This window comes from Odocoileus virginianus, chromosome 11 (genome assembly GCF_023699985.2).
Source record: "Odocoileus virginianus isolate 20LAN1187 ecotype Illinois chromosome 11, Ovbor_1.2, whole genome shotgun sequence".
Taxonomy (NCBI): Eukaryota; Metazoa; Chordata; class Mammalia; order Artiodactyla; family Cervidae; genus Odocoileus; species Odocoileus virginianus.
This window is the reverse complement of record NC_069684.1, coordinates 11116113-11133954: the sequence shown is the minus strand read 5'-3', so window position 1 is coordinate 11133954 and position 17842 is coordinate 11116113. Positions and strand designations below refer to the sequence as shown.

At 48.7% G+C, this 17842-nt stretch overlaps 1 protein-coding gene across 1 annotated transcript in view; it reads right to left on the bottom strand.

Moving 5' to 3' along the window:
• The window catches only part of SMYD2 (SET and MYND domain containing 2), a 50882-nt gene that overhangs the window by 1515 nt on the left and 31525 nt on the right, over positions 1-17842 (bottom strand). The window contains exons 5-11 of the mRNA XM_020899303.2: positions 17198-17322; positions 11595-11662; positions 8772-8874; positions 5799-5909; positions 5015-5135; positions 3790-3964; positions 1105-1213 (exon numbers count right to left, since the gene is read on the bottom strand). Coding sequence (XP_020754962.1) covers positions 1105-1213; positions 3790-3964; positions 5015-5135; positions 5799-5909; positions 8772-8874; positions 11595-11662; positions 17198-17322 — 812 coding nt within the window. The remainder of the gene's footprint in view (positions 1-1104; positions 1214-3789; positions 3965-5014; positions 5136-5798; positions 5910-8771; positions 8875-11594; positions 11663-17197; positions 17323-17842) is intronic.

The window sequence follows — 17842 nt, the reverse complement described above, 5'->3', positions numbered from 1 at the left end:
TCCTTCTTCCCGTATAGTATACAGGGGAGGTTTGGGGACTCTGGAGGGTTTGGCATCCAGGCCTAGTCCACGACCGCAACTTTTACAAAGGTGTTTTTCTTAGTAATACAAAGAGACTGTCCCAAAGGTTATAGTTGATCAACTTTTGGCTTCTCCATAAAGAACGGCTGTCCCAAAGATTGTATTTCATCAGCTATTGGCCGCCATAGAGAGAGCAATGAGAAGCGATGATCAGGATGGTGACTGTGCTTCCGTAAGGTAAGGGGCACGGCCCGGCGCCCTCACCCACTGGGCACAGGGCAGCTAGCAGACACCGCGCCCAGGGTCTTGGGTCTCCCCGTGTGTTAGTCCCAGCCTGAGTGGGTGGACCTGAAGCTTTCAACTCAGAAAAACCTCGGTTTGAATGAGAACCTCACCATGTACCCCCAACAAATTACTTAACCTGCCTGAATCTCAATTTGTTCACTGGGAAAGCCTATCTCATTTTTTTTGAGAATTAAAAGAAAAAACCCGCATGAAGGTCCTGGCATGTAACCGTACTCAGTGAGCACTGTCAATGATTATTAAGTTCATTTTAAAAACTGCAAAAGCATAATTCCCACACTAAGGGCCTCTCCAGGCCCAAATGCCTTGACTTCACCACAATTAGGCATCATGAATCTATAAACCCTGAAGAGCAGAAATGTGGAGAATTCCTTCACCACAGTCTTCTGACCTATCCTTGGCCTTCTTTTTTTTTTTTCTTTTCTTTTTATCTGTTATAGTGGACCAGAAAAGACATTTTAATAATGCTGGCCTCTTGGCATGGTCATATTCAGCACTGCCATGGCTTCCCAGGGGACAGGGGCAATACCCGCTTCTCCACAGCCATGAGCCTGTAGCCACAATGTGGACATACCTTTCTCAACAGGAGGGTCAGGATGCAAAGTTGCCAAAGGCGTAATTACTTCGTCCCCTGCCGCCTGCAAACCCACCTTTGCCCACTCCCACGGCCGGAGGGTGGCTAAGGGCTGGTCATTCTCCGTGACTCTGTCAGTCACCCGCGTCCCGCAGGAGAGGGATGTGCAGGGCACTGGGCAGCCCCGCCTTGCACGACACACGCACCTTCTTCAGGGCTCTCTCCCCAGCAGCTTTCTTCTCCAGGCCCATGTACAGTCTTCCTAGCTTCAGCCACATGGAGGCCACGTTGAGGGAGTACAGAGGGTAGTGCTTACTGGAAGGAGAGAAGACAACAGGCCGCCTTGTAATGGCCACGGAGAGTCCACAGGCCAGACGCAGTGAGCCCGGGGCTGCCCAGCTGACGGCCACACTGTCCACAGCAGCCAGGCTCCGCCAGACCCTGGCAGGTGCTGGGTGGGAGACATGGATGGTTCAACCCTGCCTGCTCATTGTGGATGCACTTCCTTTTAAAATGCAGTGTGTGTGCTTCTGAAAAACCACATAAAACCTACAGGGGAGATCCTACATAAGGACATGAATAAACAACAACATTCAATCCCGGCCTCAGATTTTTGTTTTAGGTGCACCTGCTGCAGGGCATTGGGGAAAACATCTTTTAAAATAAATTCCTGGGACTTCCTTGATGATCCAGTGGTTAGGAATCTACCTTCCAACACATAGGACACAGGTTTGATCCCTGGACGGGGAAGTAACATCCCACATGTTTTGGGGCAGCTAAGCTTGTGTACCTCAACTAGAGAACCCGCATGCCACAACTAGAGAAAGTCTGCACACTGCAGTGAAGATCCAGCACAGCAAAAAAAAAAAAAGGTAAATTCCCTCTTTATGAATATGCCCTCACGTTAAAAAGACAGTATTCTTAAAGATACACACACACCAGTGAATCAAGACCTCAGCTTTCTGTCACACTCTATGATGTCATTTGGTTTAGCAACATTATAAGCTCTCTAAAGTCAAACCTCCTACTTCTTTTCTCCATTGCCCAAGAGAGGGCTTTGTATACAGGAGGTCTTCTCTTTCTGGTTTCAACTGAAGGCTGACTGATGGGTCCTGCCTAGGAAAGAGCCATCCCCCTGTGAAGAGAGCCCAGGAGGCTTTTGGGGATGGAGAGGTATGAGCTGGAGGTGTTCATCTGCAGGCTGGTCTGTGCTATCTGCTGTGTCCTCAAAGTCCACAGACACATTCCAACTGTATTCCCAGGCATGCGGAATCCCTGGGGATCCTCACAGTATCAAATTCTTCCCTGGTGGCTCAGCTGGTGCAGAATCTGCCTGCAATGCAGCAGACCCTGGTTGGACTCCTGGGTCGGGAAGATCCCCTGGAGAAGGGAATGGCAACCCACTCCTGTATTCTTGCCTAGAGAATTCCATGGACAGAGGAGCCTGGTGGGCTGCAGTCCGTGGAGTTGCAGAGAGTGGGACACGACTGAGCCACTAAGCGTGGCACAGTGACCCAGGGAAGGCAGGGCTGGGCCTCCCAGCGGGGCTCCCCTAAGCTAACGGAGGGCGGAGCATGTCAAGCCCATGTGGTTGGGAGAGCAACCACAAGGCCATGATTCACGCAGGTTTTCTCTCCCCCTACAGATCTCACGGGGGGAAGTGTGCATGGACTTTCTCACCCATCTCAGGAAGGACAGGCTGTGAGATTATCCCCACAGGATCAAATTCTGTTTCCAGGAGTAGATTTTAGGAGCTGGCTGCCCCGTGGGCTCCCCCTGCTGGCTCATCAGGGCACTGTGGGGTAAGTGGAGGGCCAAGTGGGCAGTGGAGATTCAGATCAGACAGTTACAGCCCCGATCTTAGAACTTGAAGGAGTACTGAGGGCTAAGCAAAAGCACCAGGGTGCCTCTGACACACAAGAGATTTCAGGTGCGATGCCAAGAGACCCGAAGCCGCTTGGTCTTGAAGAGACTCTGTGAAGTTTAACATAAATGTGTTTAACAAGCACCCCGGTGATCTGATCTAGGTCAGCCCGGCCCTGAAGCAGCTAGTCAGAGCCGCCTCCTGTCATCCACTTTAAGGCTTACTAACCCTCTCGACAGGAAACCTCCCCATGATTAACATTCATTATTACTACAGGTTAAAATCCAACTTACTTTAATCAAATCTACGGGAGAATATTAAATAACTGCAACCAGCAGTCCCAGAGTTTCCTCATTTGCAAACTGAGTGAGTGAGTGAAAGTCGCTCAGTTGTGTCCGACTCTTTGCAACCCCATGGACTGTATAGCCTGCCAGGCTCCTCTGTCCTTGGCATTCTCTAGGCAACAATGCTGGAGTGGGCTGCCATGCCCTTCTCCAGGGGATCTTCCCAATCCAGGGGATGAACCCAGGTCTCCCACACTGCAGGCAGATTCTTTACCATCTGAGCCACCAGGGAAGCTGGTGCAAACTGAGGCTGCACTTTACAAAAAGCAAAAGAAGGAGATGGAAAAAAAGCGTTTCTGAGACCACCGCTAACCAATTACTCGGGGCCATTTAACTTAAAAGGCACAGCAAGAAAAAGAAACCAACTGGGGGCTTTTTCACACTGGTCTCAATTAACTCCAATGAACAGAGCGCCCAGGATGGGTCCTCGGAGGGCTCCTGCCCCAGCCCTGCCCCCCCACCCGGTGTCACCTCCCTGGGTGTTTCTTCCAGGTGGTGGAGGGCTCAGGCTGGGCTCAGGGGAAGCACCCAGAACCTGCACCTGCAGATGTCAAGGAGAGGAGAGAAAGCTGCTCCTGGCCCGCTCCAACATGAGAGCGTGAAGAGAGAACGGCCAGCGGACGCGTTCCAAACCACCCAATTCTACTCCGAGCTACGCTGATGCGAAGAGCCAGTGCAATCACCTGTAGGGCTGGATGATTTTCTGTCCGTACCGCAGGGCCCCCTCCCAGTCCTGCATGTACAAGCAGACGCCCATGGCCTGGTACATCATGTGCAACATGTACACGTTACTGTCCTCGAACACGCAGCTCATCTTCTCCTGGCTGAGCTCGCAGATCTCCAGAAGCTCACTAGGGGGTGCTGTGGAGTCAAGGAACCGACAGGCCTGGCAGTTGGGCGAGGAGGCTTCCCAAGGGCGGGGGCGGGGGCGGGGCCCGCAGAAATGGGGCAAGGAGTTACTGTTTTGTCCACCCCCAGCTGCTGCTCCTGCTGCTAAGTCACTTCAGTCGTGTCCGACTCTGTGCAACCCCAGAGACGGCAGCCCACCAGGCTCCCCCGTCCCTGGGATTCCACACCCTCTGAAAAAGTAAATTACGGAAAACCAAGCAAGTGAAAGGACTCATATATTTTTCTGGAAGGAAAAACAACGAGGAAAAATGGAAGACCTCAGCTGTTAAACATAACTAAAGAATTTTAGCCACAGGGAACACAGCCTTCCTTCAGCTGTGAACAATGTTGATTAGAATAAAAAAAAAAAATCTTCAATCTTCTGGTTAAATCTAAATCCTCACCCAAGCTGGGAACTTTCACTAAAGCTCTTAAGGAAGCTTTCTCCAACATGGGAAAGTTCTTTCTTACGCTCAGGGGGGGAAAAAAAAAAAAGTGCCTTTCTTTAATTTCCTTTCACTGATTTTCTTTCTTCAGTACAAACGTAACCCAAGAAAATGCTATAATATAGTGGTTAAGAATATGGATTGTGCTGGCAAACCTGGGGCAAAACCCTAGACATGCCCTGCAGAACGGTGTGCCCTGGGCAAACGACCTGCTACCTATAAGCCTGTTTCCACCTGTTACACAGAAAAACCCTCAGTGAGGTGCCTTGCCCAAAGGAAGATACCCAATCAGTGAGGGTCTTCAAGGAACTGTTCTCCACTTTTAGAAAATAAAAGCCTTCCACCAGGATGGGCTCCTGAGCAAACTAGTCCAACAAAGAGAAATAAGATGAGGGCAACATTACGAAACACTGACGTAGTTGACTACAGGTCGTGGACGGCCAGTTAAGTCTTCACCCTGGCCATCCTTTGATAGGAAACGTCCTGCCTTCAACACTCAGAAACCCACCCTGCCCCTGTACGGTGCCCAGCTCGCCAAGGCCCCCTGTGAGACGGGGAAGGTCGCAAAGGATATATTTGTAGTGCTTGGCTCGCCGGAACTCCTCAATGACGTTGCGCGCGTATCTGACCATGTCGCGGATGGTTTCTGCCTTCGGGGGGTCGTTGAGCTTCCGGATTTCCACCTTGGCCTTATCCTGAGGGAAATGTCCACAGGTTACTTCCCACGGAAACCATCCTGCTGGGCAAATCTCTCAAATAGCACATTTTCCCACACAGAGGTACAGGCTTGCCCCTTCTAAGGTTACGAAAGAATGAAAGGGAATGCTCACAGAAAGACAAAACTATTCATTTTGGAGGTGCTCCTTATCGAGGCAGGACACCTGCCTTGATATATTTACTGTCGGCAGATATGTCTGTTCACACATCTATGAAGAGAATAGAATAAGGAGGGATGGCACTGACAAGATAATCTGGGTGATGTCCGAGAAAATTCTGTGGAGTCTGGTGAAGAGGTGGGAAAGCTGGAGAATGCTGTCCATCTCCTCGTGGGTGGACCACTCTACCCATCTTTCTCCCTTCCCTCTCTTTGGAGCAGCTGTTTCTTTTAAAGAAATTGCATTCTGGCAAATCCTCCTCTTATTTGTACAGTGTGATGGAAATGTTTCCATCGGCTCTGAGAATCAAGTTGGAACAGAGACCTGGTCTGACTGGATCCCCTTGGGCTATGCTAGTAAAGCAGGTTTAAAGGCTCAAAAACACAACAGAAGGAGTCGCCCAACTCAGGCAGGGTTACTCGCTTGGCAGAAAGGTCGTGAGAGACAGTCGAGTCAGCATCCGTGCTGGGAGAAGGTGCTGACCTTGTCTTTGGTGGTACACTCCTGGCATTCACAGGTGAAGAAATAAGAATCTCTTAACCGGTCATTCCTATCTTCTGTTGGGTACAGGAGGTCAATGTAGCTGGTAAAAACCTGAAGTGAAACAGTGAAAGCACTAGTTGCTCAGTCATGTCCGGACTCTTCGCAACCCCAAGAACTGCTGCCCACCAGGCCCCCCTGTCCATGGAATTCTTCAGGCAGGAACACTGGAGTGGGTTGCCATTTCCTTCTCCAGGACCCAGGGATCGAATGCCGGTCTCCTGCATTGCAGGCAGATTCTTTACCATCTGAGACACCAGAGAAGCCCGATAAAAACCTAAGGGGATCTGAAGGCCTGTTTGCTTCAGGCCAGCTCACACCGCGTCCTCCCTGTTTGGCTCTGCAAACACTCCTGATGGTGACTGTGAGCAGGGCCACAGCTCAGCACAGCCTTCACCCTGTAACACACCGAACTCCCAAACTGCCACCACCAGTGTCTGCCTCCTCTTACAGAATCAAAGGGTCCCTGAAGTGGTGAGTTGGAGGGTTCAGAGCAGCCCTGCCTCCTTCCTCGCAGAGAGTGAGCTGGGCTCTGGCCCAGTAGCAGATGCCCTTGTCTCGGGTACAGAAGCAAAGGCCACCATCAGCAAAGAGTCTGATCAGCCTTGGGATGGGTCCTGCGCTGTGTCCTCTTGGCCTTTGTTAGGCGTTTTTTATCTTACAACCTGGGATGGCTCACATGCACTGTTGGGTGGGTGGCGGGGGAGCATGAACACGCATATGTGGACACACCACACACACACACACATACACACACATTTCCCTTTATCCTGCCATCAGCTGGCGATGGAGCAGGAAGTTGGCTCAGCAGGCCAGGACTGGTCAGTGCAGGAGGACACAGCTCCTAGGCCACCAGCCCGCTGCCGCCTTTCCCAGCCGGGTCAGAAAACCTGGAAAAGTCATACATTTGGGCTCATCAAGTCGTCCTGTCCTTGCTTTTTCCCAACAGTCTGTAACTGAGACCTGGAGCATACGGAGGAGGCCGGCATTTAACTGCCCATTATCTACTCCCCAGGACGGACGGCACTGGCGGCTCGTCCCACACCATCAGGCAGATGTCCGACAGAACAGATGGGTGTCCCAGAGAGTCACTCACTGTACCAGTCACCTCGGGCGCTGGCAGGCAGGCCGGGGCAGGGGACCCGCGCAGGCTGGGTGCGCACAGGTGCCCCGAGCTCCCCCCAGCCCAGAGCGCAGAAACAGAGGCCCTGTGGCTCATCTGACACCCCAGGAAATAAATGGCTTCCTCCCCTTCGAAGGGCAGGTCACCCCCAAAGCAGCAGCTTTCCCCCAAAGGCGGAGGCTGAATTTGTGTGTGACAGCAGGAGGGCAAAACCACAGGAAGGAGCCCTGTGCTGCCAGTGGCCAGAGCCCACCTCAGCACTTCCAAATGACTGATGGGCACGGGGTGCAACAGACAGACGGCCCAGCAGAGGGCGACAGAGGCCGCTCAGCATCACCACGCGTGGTCCAGACACAGCCAGGGCAGGTGACAATGTGCTCCAGGCAGTCCACGAGCCGGGGGCCTGGGGACTGGGGTTCTGGCTGACAGGCGTCCACTGTTTTAACAGGAGGCGCTGGGGCAGCCTCCACAAGACATTCAGAAACCGAGACACCCTGCTCCCTAACAGGGTGCCCCCCCTGCAGGATGCATTTCACACAAGACGGCAAGTCTGATCTGTACATGGGGCCTGGGGTCCCAGTTTGGCTGTGGCTTTTTGAACCCCATCCAGAGAAATGGAGGCTTTGATCATTTTGCCACGCTAATCATCATATTGAAAAGATTCTAAATATCCAGACATATAACTTTAAAAAACAACAGTAGTGTTAGTCGCTCAGTCGTGTCCATCTCTTTGCGACCCCACGGACTGTGGCCCAGCCAGGCTCCCGGGTCCATGGAATTCTCCAGGCAAGAATACTGGAGTGGGTAGCCATTGCCTTCTCCAGGGGATCTTCCCAACCCAGATTACTTAAAATGAAATGTATTTAAAGGGATTACATTGCCTAAAAATTCAAGTGTCTTGCTGTGGACATCAGGATTTAAGAACGTATAACACACGTGTAGCAAGGGCTGGTCAGCGTTCTCAAGGGGAGATGCCTGCCGCGGTGGTCGTGAACCACACGGCACAGGATGGGAGAAGGGAATTGCTGTGCAGGCTCGCCCCCTGCCCCGAGGCTGGGGAGGGAAGCTCGTGGTGACCCGGGCCACAGACCACCTCTCCCCATGCCCCAGTGTGCACCTCTGGCCGCCTGAATTCCATCCCCAGGAAGGGAGCTGGCCCAAGTGCAGGTAAGCCCGGGGTGCGATGTGAACGCGCCATGTGTCATCTGGAGCTGTGACATGTTAGCTGCTGCTGGTTGCTTTCCTCTTTGGGGGCAAGAAAAACAGGCCAAAATTCACGAATCAAAAGTAAACTCCTTTATTTGGCAATGGAAACTCACAGCCTCTAAGGTTTCATCTTGGTCATTTTGGCAATCTCGTTTCTCTATAAATCTCTGTAAATCTTTGGGAGGAACTTTATTCGAATTTCATCTTCCTTGGTTTTTTTATTTTCTTGGCCACAGCTTCCCAGGTGGTGCTAGTGGTAAAGAACACGCCTGCCACTGCAGGAGATGTAAGAGACGTGGGTTCAATCCCTGGGTGGGGAAGATCCCTTGGAGAAGGGCATGGCAACCGACTCCAGTATTCTTGGTAGAGAATCCCATGGACAGAGGAGCCTGGTGGGCTACAGCCCATGGGATTGCAAGAGTCAGACAGACTGAGCAACTAACACTCGCTCAGTTTGGTGGACATGGACACGGTGAGCACGAAATGGGAGCTGAACGTGTGGACTCCACGCCACAGGTCTGATCCTGAACCCCGGAGGACCCGAGGATGGTACCCACCGCCACAGCCACCCTCAGCCACACACTCACCTCCTCTCCCGGGTGGATTTCCTGCACAGCTCTGACTTCTGCCAGGGTCCCCTTGTAGGTCACAATGACATTGGGGCAACAACTATGATTCATCAGTGCAACACTGTCAATCAGAAGAGAAAACCCAACATTCTCAGGAAGGCAGATGGACTGTTCAGTAACTCCTTGGCCACTTACTTGCTATGTTATGGAAACTGCATCTTTGCAGGACATTAAAAAAAAACACAGAAAACAATTAAGAGCTGGCCATCAGAGTCTAAGAGGTTGTTCTGCATGCATTGATGATAACAAGATCTAACATCTTAGATTTGAACAATACTGAAAAGTGAAATCTGCAATGCAAAAGAGTGATAGGTAAGCCAAAAACGAAGCAAAAAATAATAACACGTAAGAGTGACAACAAATGCCTTCCCGTTAGATGCAGGACTCAAAGCTCAGCACCCCCAGTGAACTGCTCCTCCACCAGACACCGTGCAAGACAAATGGGCTGTCGTTGCTAAGCAGGTTTTATATCAGAGGATGATTTCTAACATGCTGTCTTCAGATGTTGAGAAATCGCCACCGTGGGAGACGCCGGCTTCCCAAAGAGGGTGTGGGATCCCCCGAGAGACCCGGAGGGGCCCGCCTGACTCTCTGCAACCTCCATTTCCTCATCCGGAAAATTGGGCCACTGGTCGCTCCTGCTGCTTGCGGGCCACTTTACAAGGGACGGTGGGGACAGAGAGTCGCCTACGCGAGGGCTTTGAGCTTTCTGGTTCTATCAAGGTCAAAGTTCTGAGAACAGAAATTTCTAAACTACAGGGGAAGAGTGCTTGATCTCTGAAAACGCTGCCTTTGAAATCACAATGTTGATACGATTCTCAGCAAAAGGAATTTTTCCCCTCCAATTAAAACTGGAAACTGGGACTCGGGGGGCACTCAGATCCACGTGCATAGTGGCTCTGGAGGCCGGGGTCACCTGCCTGAACCTTCTACGACCAGAACCCCTTCTCCTGTTTGCTCCGTGAATATTAAAAAAAACAAGAGGCAGAAGGAGTCCCCCAGCTTGCTGTGTCTGGGGAAGCCACTGCTAAGAGTCTCGGTGAAGGGTGTGGCTGGCCTGGAGCCAGACATGCAGGGGTTTCCGGTCTTTGCCGGAAGGGTCGTCTCCACCCTACTTCCTGGCCTACCTGGCTTCCTAGAGAGTCACGCACAGGGAATCAGGCCCTAGGAAATGTGATAAACAAACACACCAGACATTGTTCTCAACACTATGTTGTTGTTGTTTCAGTCGCTTAAGTTGTGTGGGACTCTTTGCGACCCCATGGACTGCAGCCACCAGGCTCCTCTGTCCATGGGATTTCCCAGGCAAGAATAATGCACTGCGCTGTCATTTCCTTTTCCAGGGGATCTTTCTGACCCAGGGATCAAATTCCTGCATTGGCAGGTGGATTCTTTACCTCTGAGCCACCAGGGAAGAAGTATTAAGTAACCGAGCTCAAAATAGACCGCTGGCTATCTTTCTCTTGAAGGCAGGGGAGCTGCCTGAAGGCAGAAGACCTGACCTAACTCATGTTCTGGGTGCTGTGTTCTCGTGGCAGCCGCTGGGGTGAAGCCTCACACACCACCACGCTGAGCCTGGCCTTCGCTCTTTCAGATACAAGAGGAGACATTCTGGGGCTCATTTCAGGGCTGAAGTAGTCAACGCAAGCCGTCTAAAGAGGTCTAGTCACCTTTCTCTAGTTCTCCTTCCTTTTCTCAAGGGTAAAAGTCCTAAAGAACCTATCCTGAAACCATTTCTTCCCTCACTGTCGGAATTTCTAAACGCAGACAATTTTGGCCATGGAAACAGTAATATGACAGGAATACACTGTTTCTCTGGTTCAAGAAAGCCTGTGTAGCTTCTCAAGAGACATAACACCTGAATAGAACTTTCTCTTTTGGACCCATATGATGCCAGAGCCGGGCAGCAATAGACGTGCAGGCTTCAAGTGCCATCCATGGCCAACACACGGGTGTTAAGGGTTTCCGGCAACTGCTCCAACCTAGAGACAGAGGTGCCTGTAGTTTATATTAAGCGACATCACTCTAGACCAAACTAATCTCCAGCGTGGATGGGCTCAGATAAGGGGTGCTGGAAAGGCTCCTTTGCTCCATCTGTGAAGCCAGGGCTTGATGTTTGGCACTGAGGTATTGGGAGACTACCCTGTCCATTAAACAGATAATGGCAAAGCCATGCCTGGCCGAGCTGTAACGTTAAAGTCAGAGCTATAACGATTTCCACTGGTCAACTGACTGGCCTTTCTTGAATTACTTGTATATTCCTGAGGTTAAGAAAAATCCTCTAGGTCTTGAAATTTATCCCTAGTTCACTACTTTAGCATACTGTCCTTCCAAAAGGTGCTGTTTCTATACTGGTTTATTTCAAAAAGGACAGATGGGGAAGAAGCTTATATAGTCTCTACGTATATCTACAGTCAATTCCTGGCAATTAATGTTTTCCTTTGAGTGAAAGAAACCCAAAGATTTCCAGAACCACAGCTATGCAAAAAAGCACATTTCTCAGCAGGGCCTGGGTTGTTCCTTCTGTGCACACTCTGAAATATTCTTTAATAACAGCTCTCTACCTAGCAGGACTTAACAAGCAACTGTTCTCTTAACTACTACCTTCAGATCCTTAAATGCAGGGGAAATATTTTTAAATCTGGCAGAATTAAAAAGGGGATTTAATTCACTCAGAGTTTCATGTCTGCCACATGCAGTTAGGGAGGTTATTGAAAATTTAAAAAAAAAAATTCAGTGTTAAATAAGTAAAAAGGAAAGATGAAGTCACACTCAGCCTACTCAGGAAATATTGCTGATCCCAAATGAGAAAGTTCTTCATCTTCAATTGTGAAGCCATTACAGTTAACCTGTGGTGAGAAAGGGGAGAGAGAGAAAGGGGAAAAATGAGCTAAAGCTTCTTTCCGGATAGAAATCACCTCTTTAGTTTTGACCGTTAACAAATGAGCTGGGAAGATGTTTGGTTTAGTGATTGGAACACCTTTCTTTTGAACGAGGTATCCTACGTTCAGACCCTACTTACCGATCGGTCTCATGTGTAAACAGATACCAGCTGAACTGTCAAGTCTGAAGCATCTAGTCCAGCCCACCTGCCCACGGTGGCTGAAGGTCACAAAGCGCCACTCAGGTTCTAAGGACTCAAGCCTGCAGACCTCCATGGGAGTCAGGACATCTGCAAACCCCAGTTATGTCCCAGATCTGGTGTGGGATCTTGAACTCGTCACTGTGTCCCTTCCATGTGGTTTTCTTCCGCTAAAAAAAAGAAGCCACTGAATCTTGTACCTCGCTTATAAGGTGAGGTGGTAAATCTGAAAGGCTTTACACAGCTAGTCTAACTGCTGTCCATCCCCTTGAGAGGCAGGAGGACCAAGACCCTGAATCCATAGAGCTGCGAAGGTGCCTTCCTGCCTCAGACACATCAACCACTGGCCCACCTGCTCACCTGTGGCAAGAAGTATTACCCTGAAAATCACCAAGGGCAGCTCTCAGCATCCTAGAAGTCAAGCTTAGAGCTGGTGGGCTGAAGATGAACACTATACATCTCCAGTTTTAGGCTGTTCCATAAACTCACTCTTTGCACATTCACCGAGGAAACCGTATATGCTGGGCGCTCTGCAGAGAAGGAAGACCAGACCAAATCTGCACCCTCCAGGAACACCCAGGCGACTGGGAGACAACTCGGTGAGCGTTTTTCATTTGGACCTACAACTTCACAGCTGGAAGGGCACTCCGTCCCTTTACTTCTCAGATGATGAAACTAAGGTCAGAGAAGGGCAGTGTCTTGACCAAAGCCAGCAGCAAAGGCTGAGAGCCTGGCTCCTCCTATGCTGCTATGAGGCTGTCTGTGAAGTGTGCGGGCTGAATGATTCTACCCCGGGAGCTGTAGTCAGGCCCTTCCCCACCAGACACACAGCACGGCTGCATTTTGGGCCAATGGACGAGCTTTTTGAAACAGTACCTGCTGAGCGCTTAGTCCAGGCTAGGCACTGGGTTGGGTGCTGCACGCTGATCCTCTCTTAAATCTTCAATACTATCCCATTTTACAGATGGGGAAATTGAGGCCCAGGGAGGCCAATGATTAAGTGATTCAAGGCCATATAAGTAGCAAGTGGCAGAAAAGGAGTCAAAATTCAAACTAGGCATTCTGATAGCAAAGCTGTCAGAAACACAAGTGTTTCTTTTCACTATACCATGCTTCTTCTAAAATCGCTCTGATCTCTGATTCTTCTGGTTGCAATTTTACTTAAAAGCGAAGGGCCAGTGTCAAAGGCTTGGAAATTTTGGTACATAGAGAAGTAAAGGCTCCGATGGGTTTGACTTACAGCTTTTACCATTCGATACATTTACAATCATATTTACAATTTTCAATTTTCAACACAAAAACAGACGACTGTAGTGAGTAAAACAATATACAGTCTTTGGAATCCTGAGGTATCGGGCATTTTTATGTAGAAGACACAGCATATTATTTTTTGTGCTAGCCTGGGATACTCTAACCTCTTCTGTCATTGGGACATTCACCAACTATCATTCACCAGGGACCGTCAACCAACATCGGGTTAAGAGTAAATTAGGATTTTCATTCATTCAACAAAATTTACTGAAGCCCGAACTATGCGTCCTGCATCCAACTAGGTACTGAGGAATCTATACCCAGTCTCGGATTGGGATACCAAGAAGTCTCAGCAGTGTCTGGTTTCCACAGGACAACAAGAAATTCTGCCAAGTGGGAGAAGGCGTGGGAGCATTTAGCAATTTTCACGACGGACCTCGGGACCGGCAGCTCCCGACTAGCTCTGAGGGGTGAGGGTACGAGACATTCTCCTTTGCTTTGTAATCTCTTCCTCTACAAGGACTGTCTGTAATTCCAAATTCCTTCAGGCTTGAATGTTACACGCCCACTGGTCCCTTTATTCCCTCTCTCCTGTCCTCTTCCCGTGAGGGAGAGTGCGTTTCTTCACCACAGAGAAAGACTCCTGTGAGTGCAGGTGTCATCACTGTTCCTCTCGGGGAGCTGGCGGTGATGTTCAAGCCTAATCGCCTAGCAATCTGCCTGCCAGCTTCCCCTCCCTTCTGAAATATCCCTAGGGAAGAAAAGTGAACTTGCCTGTTAAGAAAGATGCATAGGCCATCGTCCTTTTTTTTTTTTTTTCCTGAGTCAAATCAGGCGGAAGTGCCTTGCTGAAGTTATTCTCATAATTAGCATTTAGACTAGATGTAGGCTGCACACCAAAAATACATTTCCCAACCATGCATATGCTCCCGGTGATTAAAATGCACCTCGGCGCTGCCGAAGGAGTGCAGTCACCTTCTGCTGCCAGCTGCTGCCGGGCCACGAGTTAACCCACAACAGCCTCCCACGAACCAGAGAGGAAAGGTTCGTGCAGGAGGCTGGAGGGGCGGACGTGCAGCTGGGGGCTGAGCAGCAGGGCCAGAGGGGCCAGGGCTGGGACGGCGCTTTCCACTTGCGCTTCAGAGTTTTCTTTGGGGATACTGAACGTCCCCTTGCAAATTTATATGTGAGAAGAGACATGAATGTGCATGCGTATGTACATTGGTGTGTATGCACACCGCCTCAGAGTGGATATTATGATTTGATTAATATGAAAGTCAAAGTCGCTCAGTCATCTCCGACTCTCTGTGACCCCATGGACTATACACTTCATGGAATTCTCCAGGCCAGAATGCTGAAGTGGGTAGTCTGTCCCTTCTCCAGGGAATTATATCTCCATTAATTATATCGATTAATATAAAGTCTTTGAAAAAACTAACTACCTATATATTTATATATGTGTGTGTGTGTGTGTGTGTATCTATCTCCTGGATACTCTGAGTCAGCCCAAATTTCAAGGACTCTGAGTCACTTCCAGCACAAATATAACACTTCTATTTGTGACAACAAAGGTCTGTCTAGTCAAAACTATGGTTTTTCCAGCAGCCATGTATGGATATGAGAGTTGAACCATAAAGAAGGCTGAACGCCGGCGAATTGATGCTTTTGAACTGTGGTGTTGGAGAAGATTCTTGAGTCCGTTGGACTGCAAGGAGATCCAACCAGTCCATCCTAAAGGAAATTAGTCCTGAATATTCATTGGAAGGACTGATGCTGAAGCTGAAACTTCAATACTTTGGCCACCTGATGCAAAGAACTGACTCCTTGGAAAAGACCCTGATGGTGGGACAGATCGAAGGCAGGAGGAGAAGGGGATGACAGAGGATGAGATGGGTGGATGGCATTACTGACTTGACAGACATGAGTTTGAGCAAGTTCTGGGAGTTGGTGATGGACAGGGAAGCCTGGCATGCTGCAGTCCATGGGATCGCAGAGAGTCAGACATGACTGAGAGTGAACTGAACTGAACTGATTTGTGACATCATGTGCCTTGATTTTTGGTAAATGTGGTCCCATATCCACTATGTCAACATTGAGAAGGCCCATCAGCATGCACTTCTCTGCTGCCAGCAGTGAAAAGATACCTTATGTTTACTTCATCTCTCTTGCTTTCTCAAAAAACCATGCCTCATCTAATCCAGAAAAGTCATGTATCCAATTTTTCTATAAATGTAGTAAGAGAAGTCAATTCCTCCACTGTGCACTGTTACCCAAATCCATTGCCTTAGAATGGGTAGGGAAATATGCTGTAATCCCAGTATAATATAATGAAATCAGGAAGGTTTTTCATTATGTCTAATTTAACACTCATGACTTGAACCCATTTTTCTTTCACTGAGAACAGCATTTTTTTTCTGATTATGACAGTCACATCACAGAAATATAGCCACATAAAAATAAAGTCCTATCAAGGAACTCATCAAACTGTTCACAGTGGTTCTCACGGGAGGATGAAGTAGGTCAGTGAAGTGGTGAAGACTCACCTCTTTCTTTACAGGAGCGATTTTAAAGTGGGAGAACTATGGCTGCTTTTCATCTTTTCTTCTGTTTAGTATGTTCTTAAAGTTACACATACTCACTGTAGATAATCCAGAAAAATCACCCCCAAAAAAGTAAAAATTTTCCACGACTCATGAGATAACTAATGATGAACTTCCAGGAAGTAAATTTTCATATTACACATTTTGTCCCTGCTTTTACACTTGATGTTATGTCATCAGCGTTTTACACATCTTTGCTCTTTGAAATATAATTTATAAAGGCTACATAAACTTTCATCGAAAATCTAAGCCGTAATTTACCAAATGACTACTGCTGACCATTTATAACATGTATTTCCTTTTCTTTTTTCCTGTTTCTGTTTTCATGGTTTTAAAAAGAACCACACAGTAAACAATTTGCATGTCAATTTCTGTCCATAATCTCTGACTACTTCCTTAGGATAGATTCCTAAAAATGGAACTAGTGACGCAAAGAGTACCTAGGTGACGCTTACTCTATTCTGAGCCAACGGTGTTTAAGTATCCACCCGAGCTTTTTTTCCCTCTAGACACTGAAGGCAGGGAATGTAGTAACTTGTGCCCACAGAACAGTATTCCAGTATTTCTCCCTCTGCAAAGGTCACCTTCAACTACACATTCGGCTTGTAGGGGAAAACAGAAGGGTATGTCAGGGAGAGAAATCCGATCTGGTAAGTCATGCCAGGAGGAGCCACTCTCACAGTAACAGAAGGAAGGATGCGGCCAGATGGTGTCCAGTCAAAGGGTGCTGACCGGACTGTCTTCTCCTGTCCTGGCCGTGTCCAGCCAAGCCTCAGCCTTTCCAAAACGCTGGTCATCAGTTCCTTAGCGCCTTTAAGTTGCTCTTGTCTAGAAGTCTAATTCTTTTTTTTAATCCTATCTGATTTTGGTAAACCTAGGCTTCCAGTCTAAACAGGATTACTTAGCAATCGTCAGGAGAGACTTACTGTACCTAGACCCACTCATACTCCTCTCTGTGATGTCTGTTCTTCCTGGCCATCTGTATTTGCCTCTGCTTTATCAACACAGTGTTGGTAAGAGTGAAAAAACAAAAAGAGTAAAGAAAAAAAACAAAAACACAACCCACTACTGTCAGAAGGAAAGGTTTAAGAGAAGAACAAAATTGAATGTAGGAATCTCAAATGATCTTTTCTATCCAAAGACATTCCAGTCTGCCCCAGTCCTGGCACTGGGGCACTGGGAACTCTGTTTTCATAAACTCTTTCTGCAGCAGGAGGCACAGTGAGGGTGGATTTCCTTGCTCCACCATCAATGAGGGCCAGCACAGACAGGACCCTGATCTGCTCAAGGTCACCTAGCAAGCTTAGGCAAAACATGGACCAGAAGATCAAGAACTGTATCAGGGAGACGCCATCATTCTGCTTTCATTCATCTTCACCAACTATGTGCCGAGAGAGGGATGCTGGCAGGGGAAGGCTAAACTAAGTGTCACCGGACACGCGCACGCTTACCTGGGCAAAGAGCGCTACTAGGCTGTCGTTGTCGGGGAACTCAAGGTGCTTGGAGTAAAAGTGATGGAGAGCAGCGATGTCACTCTGAATCAAATCCCTTTTCTCATTGTCTAATTTATCCAGATCTATGGGTAAACAAACCATTATTCAGCAGGGAGAAAACTCTGGATCTCTAGCTATACATTCTTTCAGTGTTATCAAGGGCATAAAGAGAAAGAAAAAAAAACGTGGAGCCCCCAGGAAATAGTATCCCTCCTCCCTTGGTCTAACTGATAAACCCTAGGGCAAAAAGAGCATATGCCATTTCTGCCTTGTCTTCCTCCGACAAATGGAAGTCACTCAGACAGGGAATTCCAACTGGCTGTTAACGATGAGGTCAGGAATGAGTGGCAGTGACTGATAACCAGCCTCGGTCTAGTCAAGGGTTCCCCAATTGACCCAGGAGTCTGTGTCATGATGGAGAAAGTGGACAGTCCCTGATTTAACGCCTCTCAGTAAGGACACCAGCTGTGTACATGACTGCAATTCAGCGAAGATCCAAAAAATATTCAACATGCCAGGAGAGCCAGCAGGAGATAGCTCAGGATGTAATAATTCATCCTGCAAGTTCCCACTTCCCCTTAATTATTTCCTAGCAATTCTGTC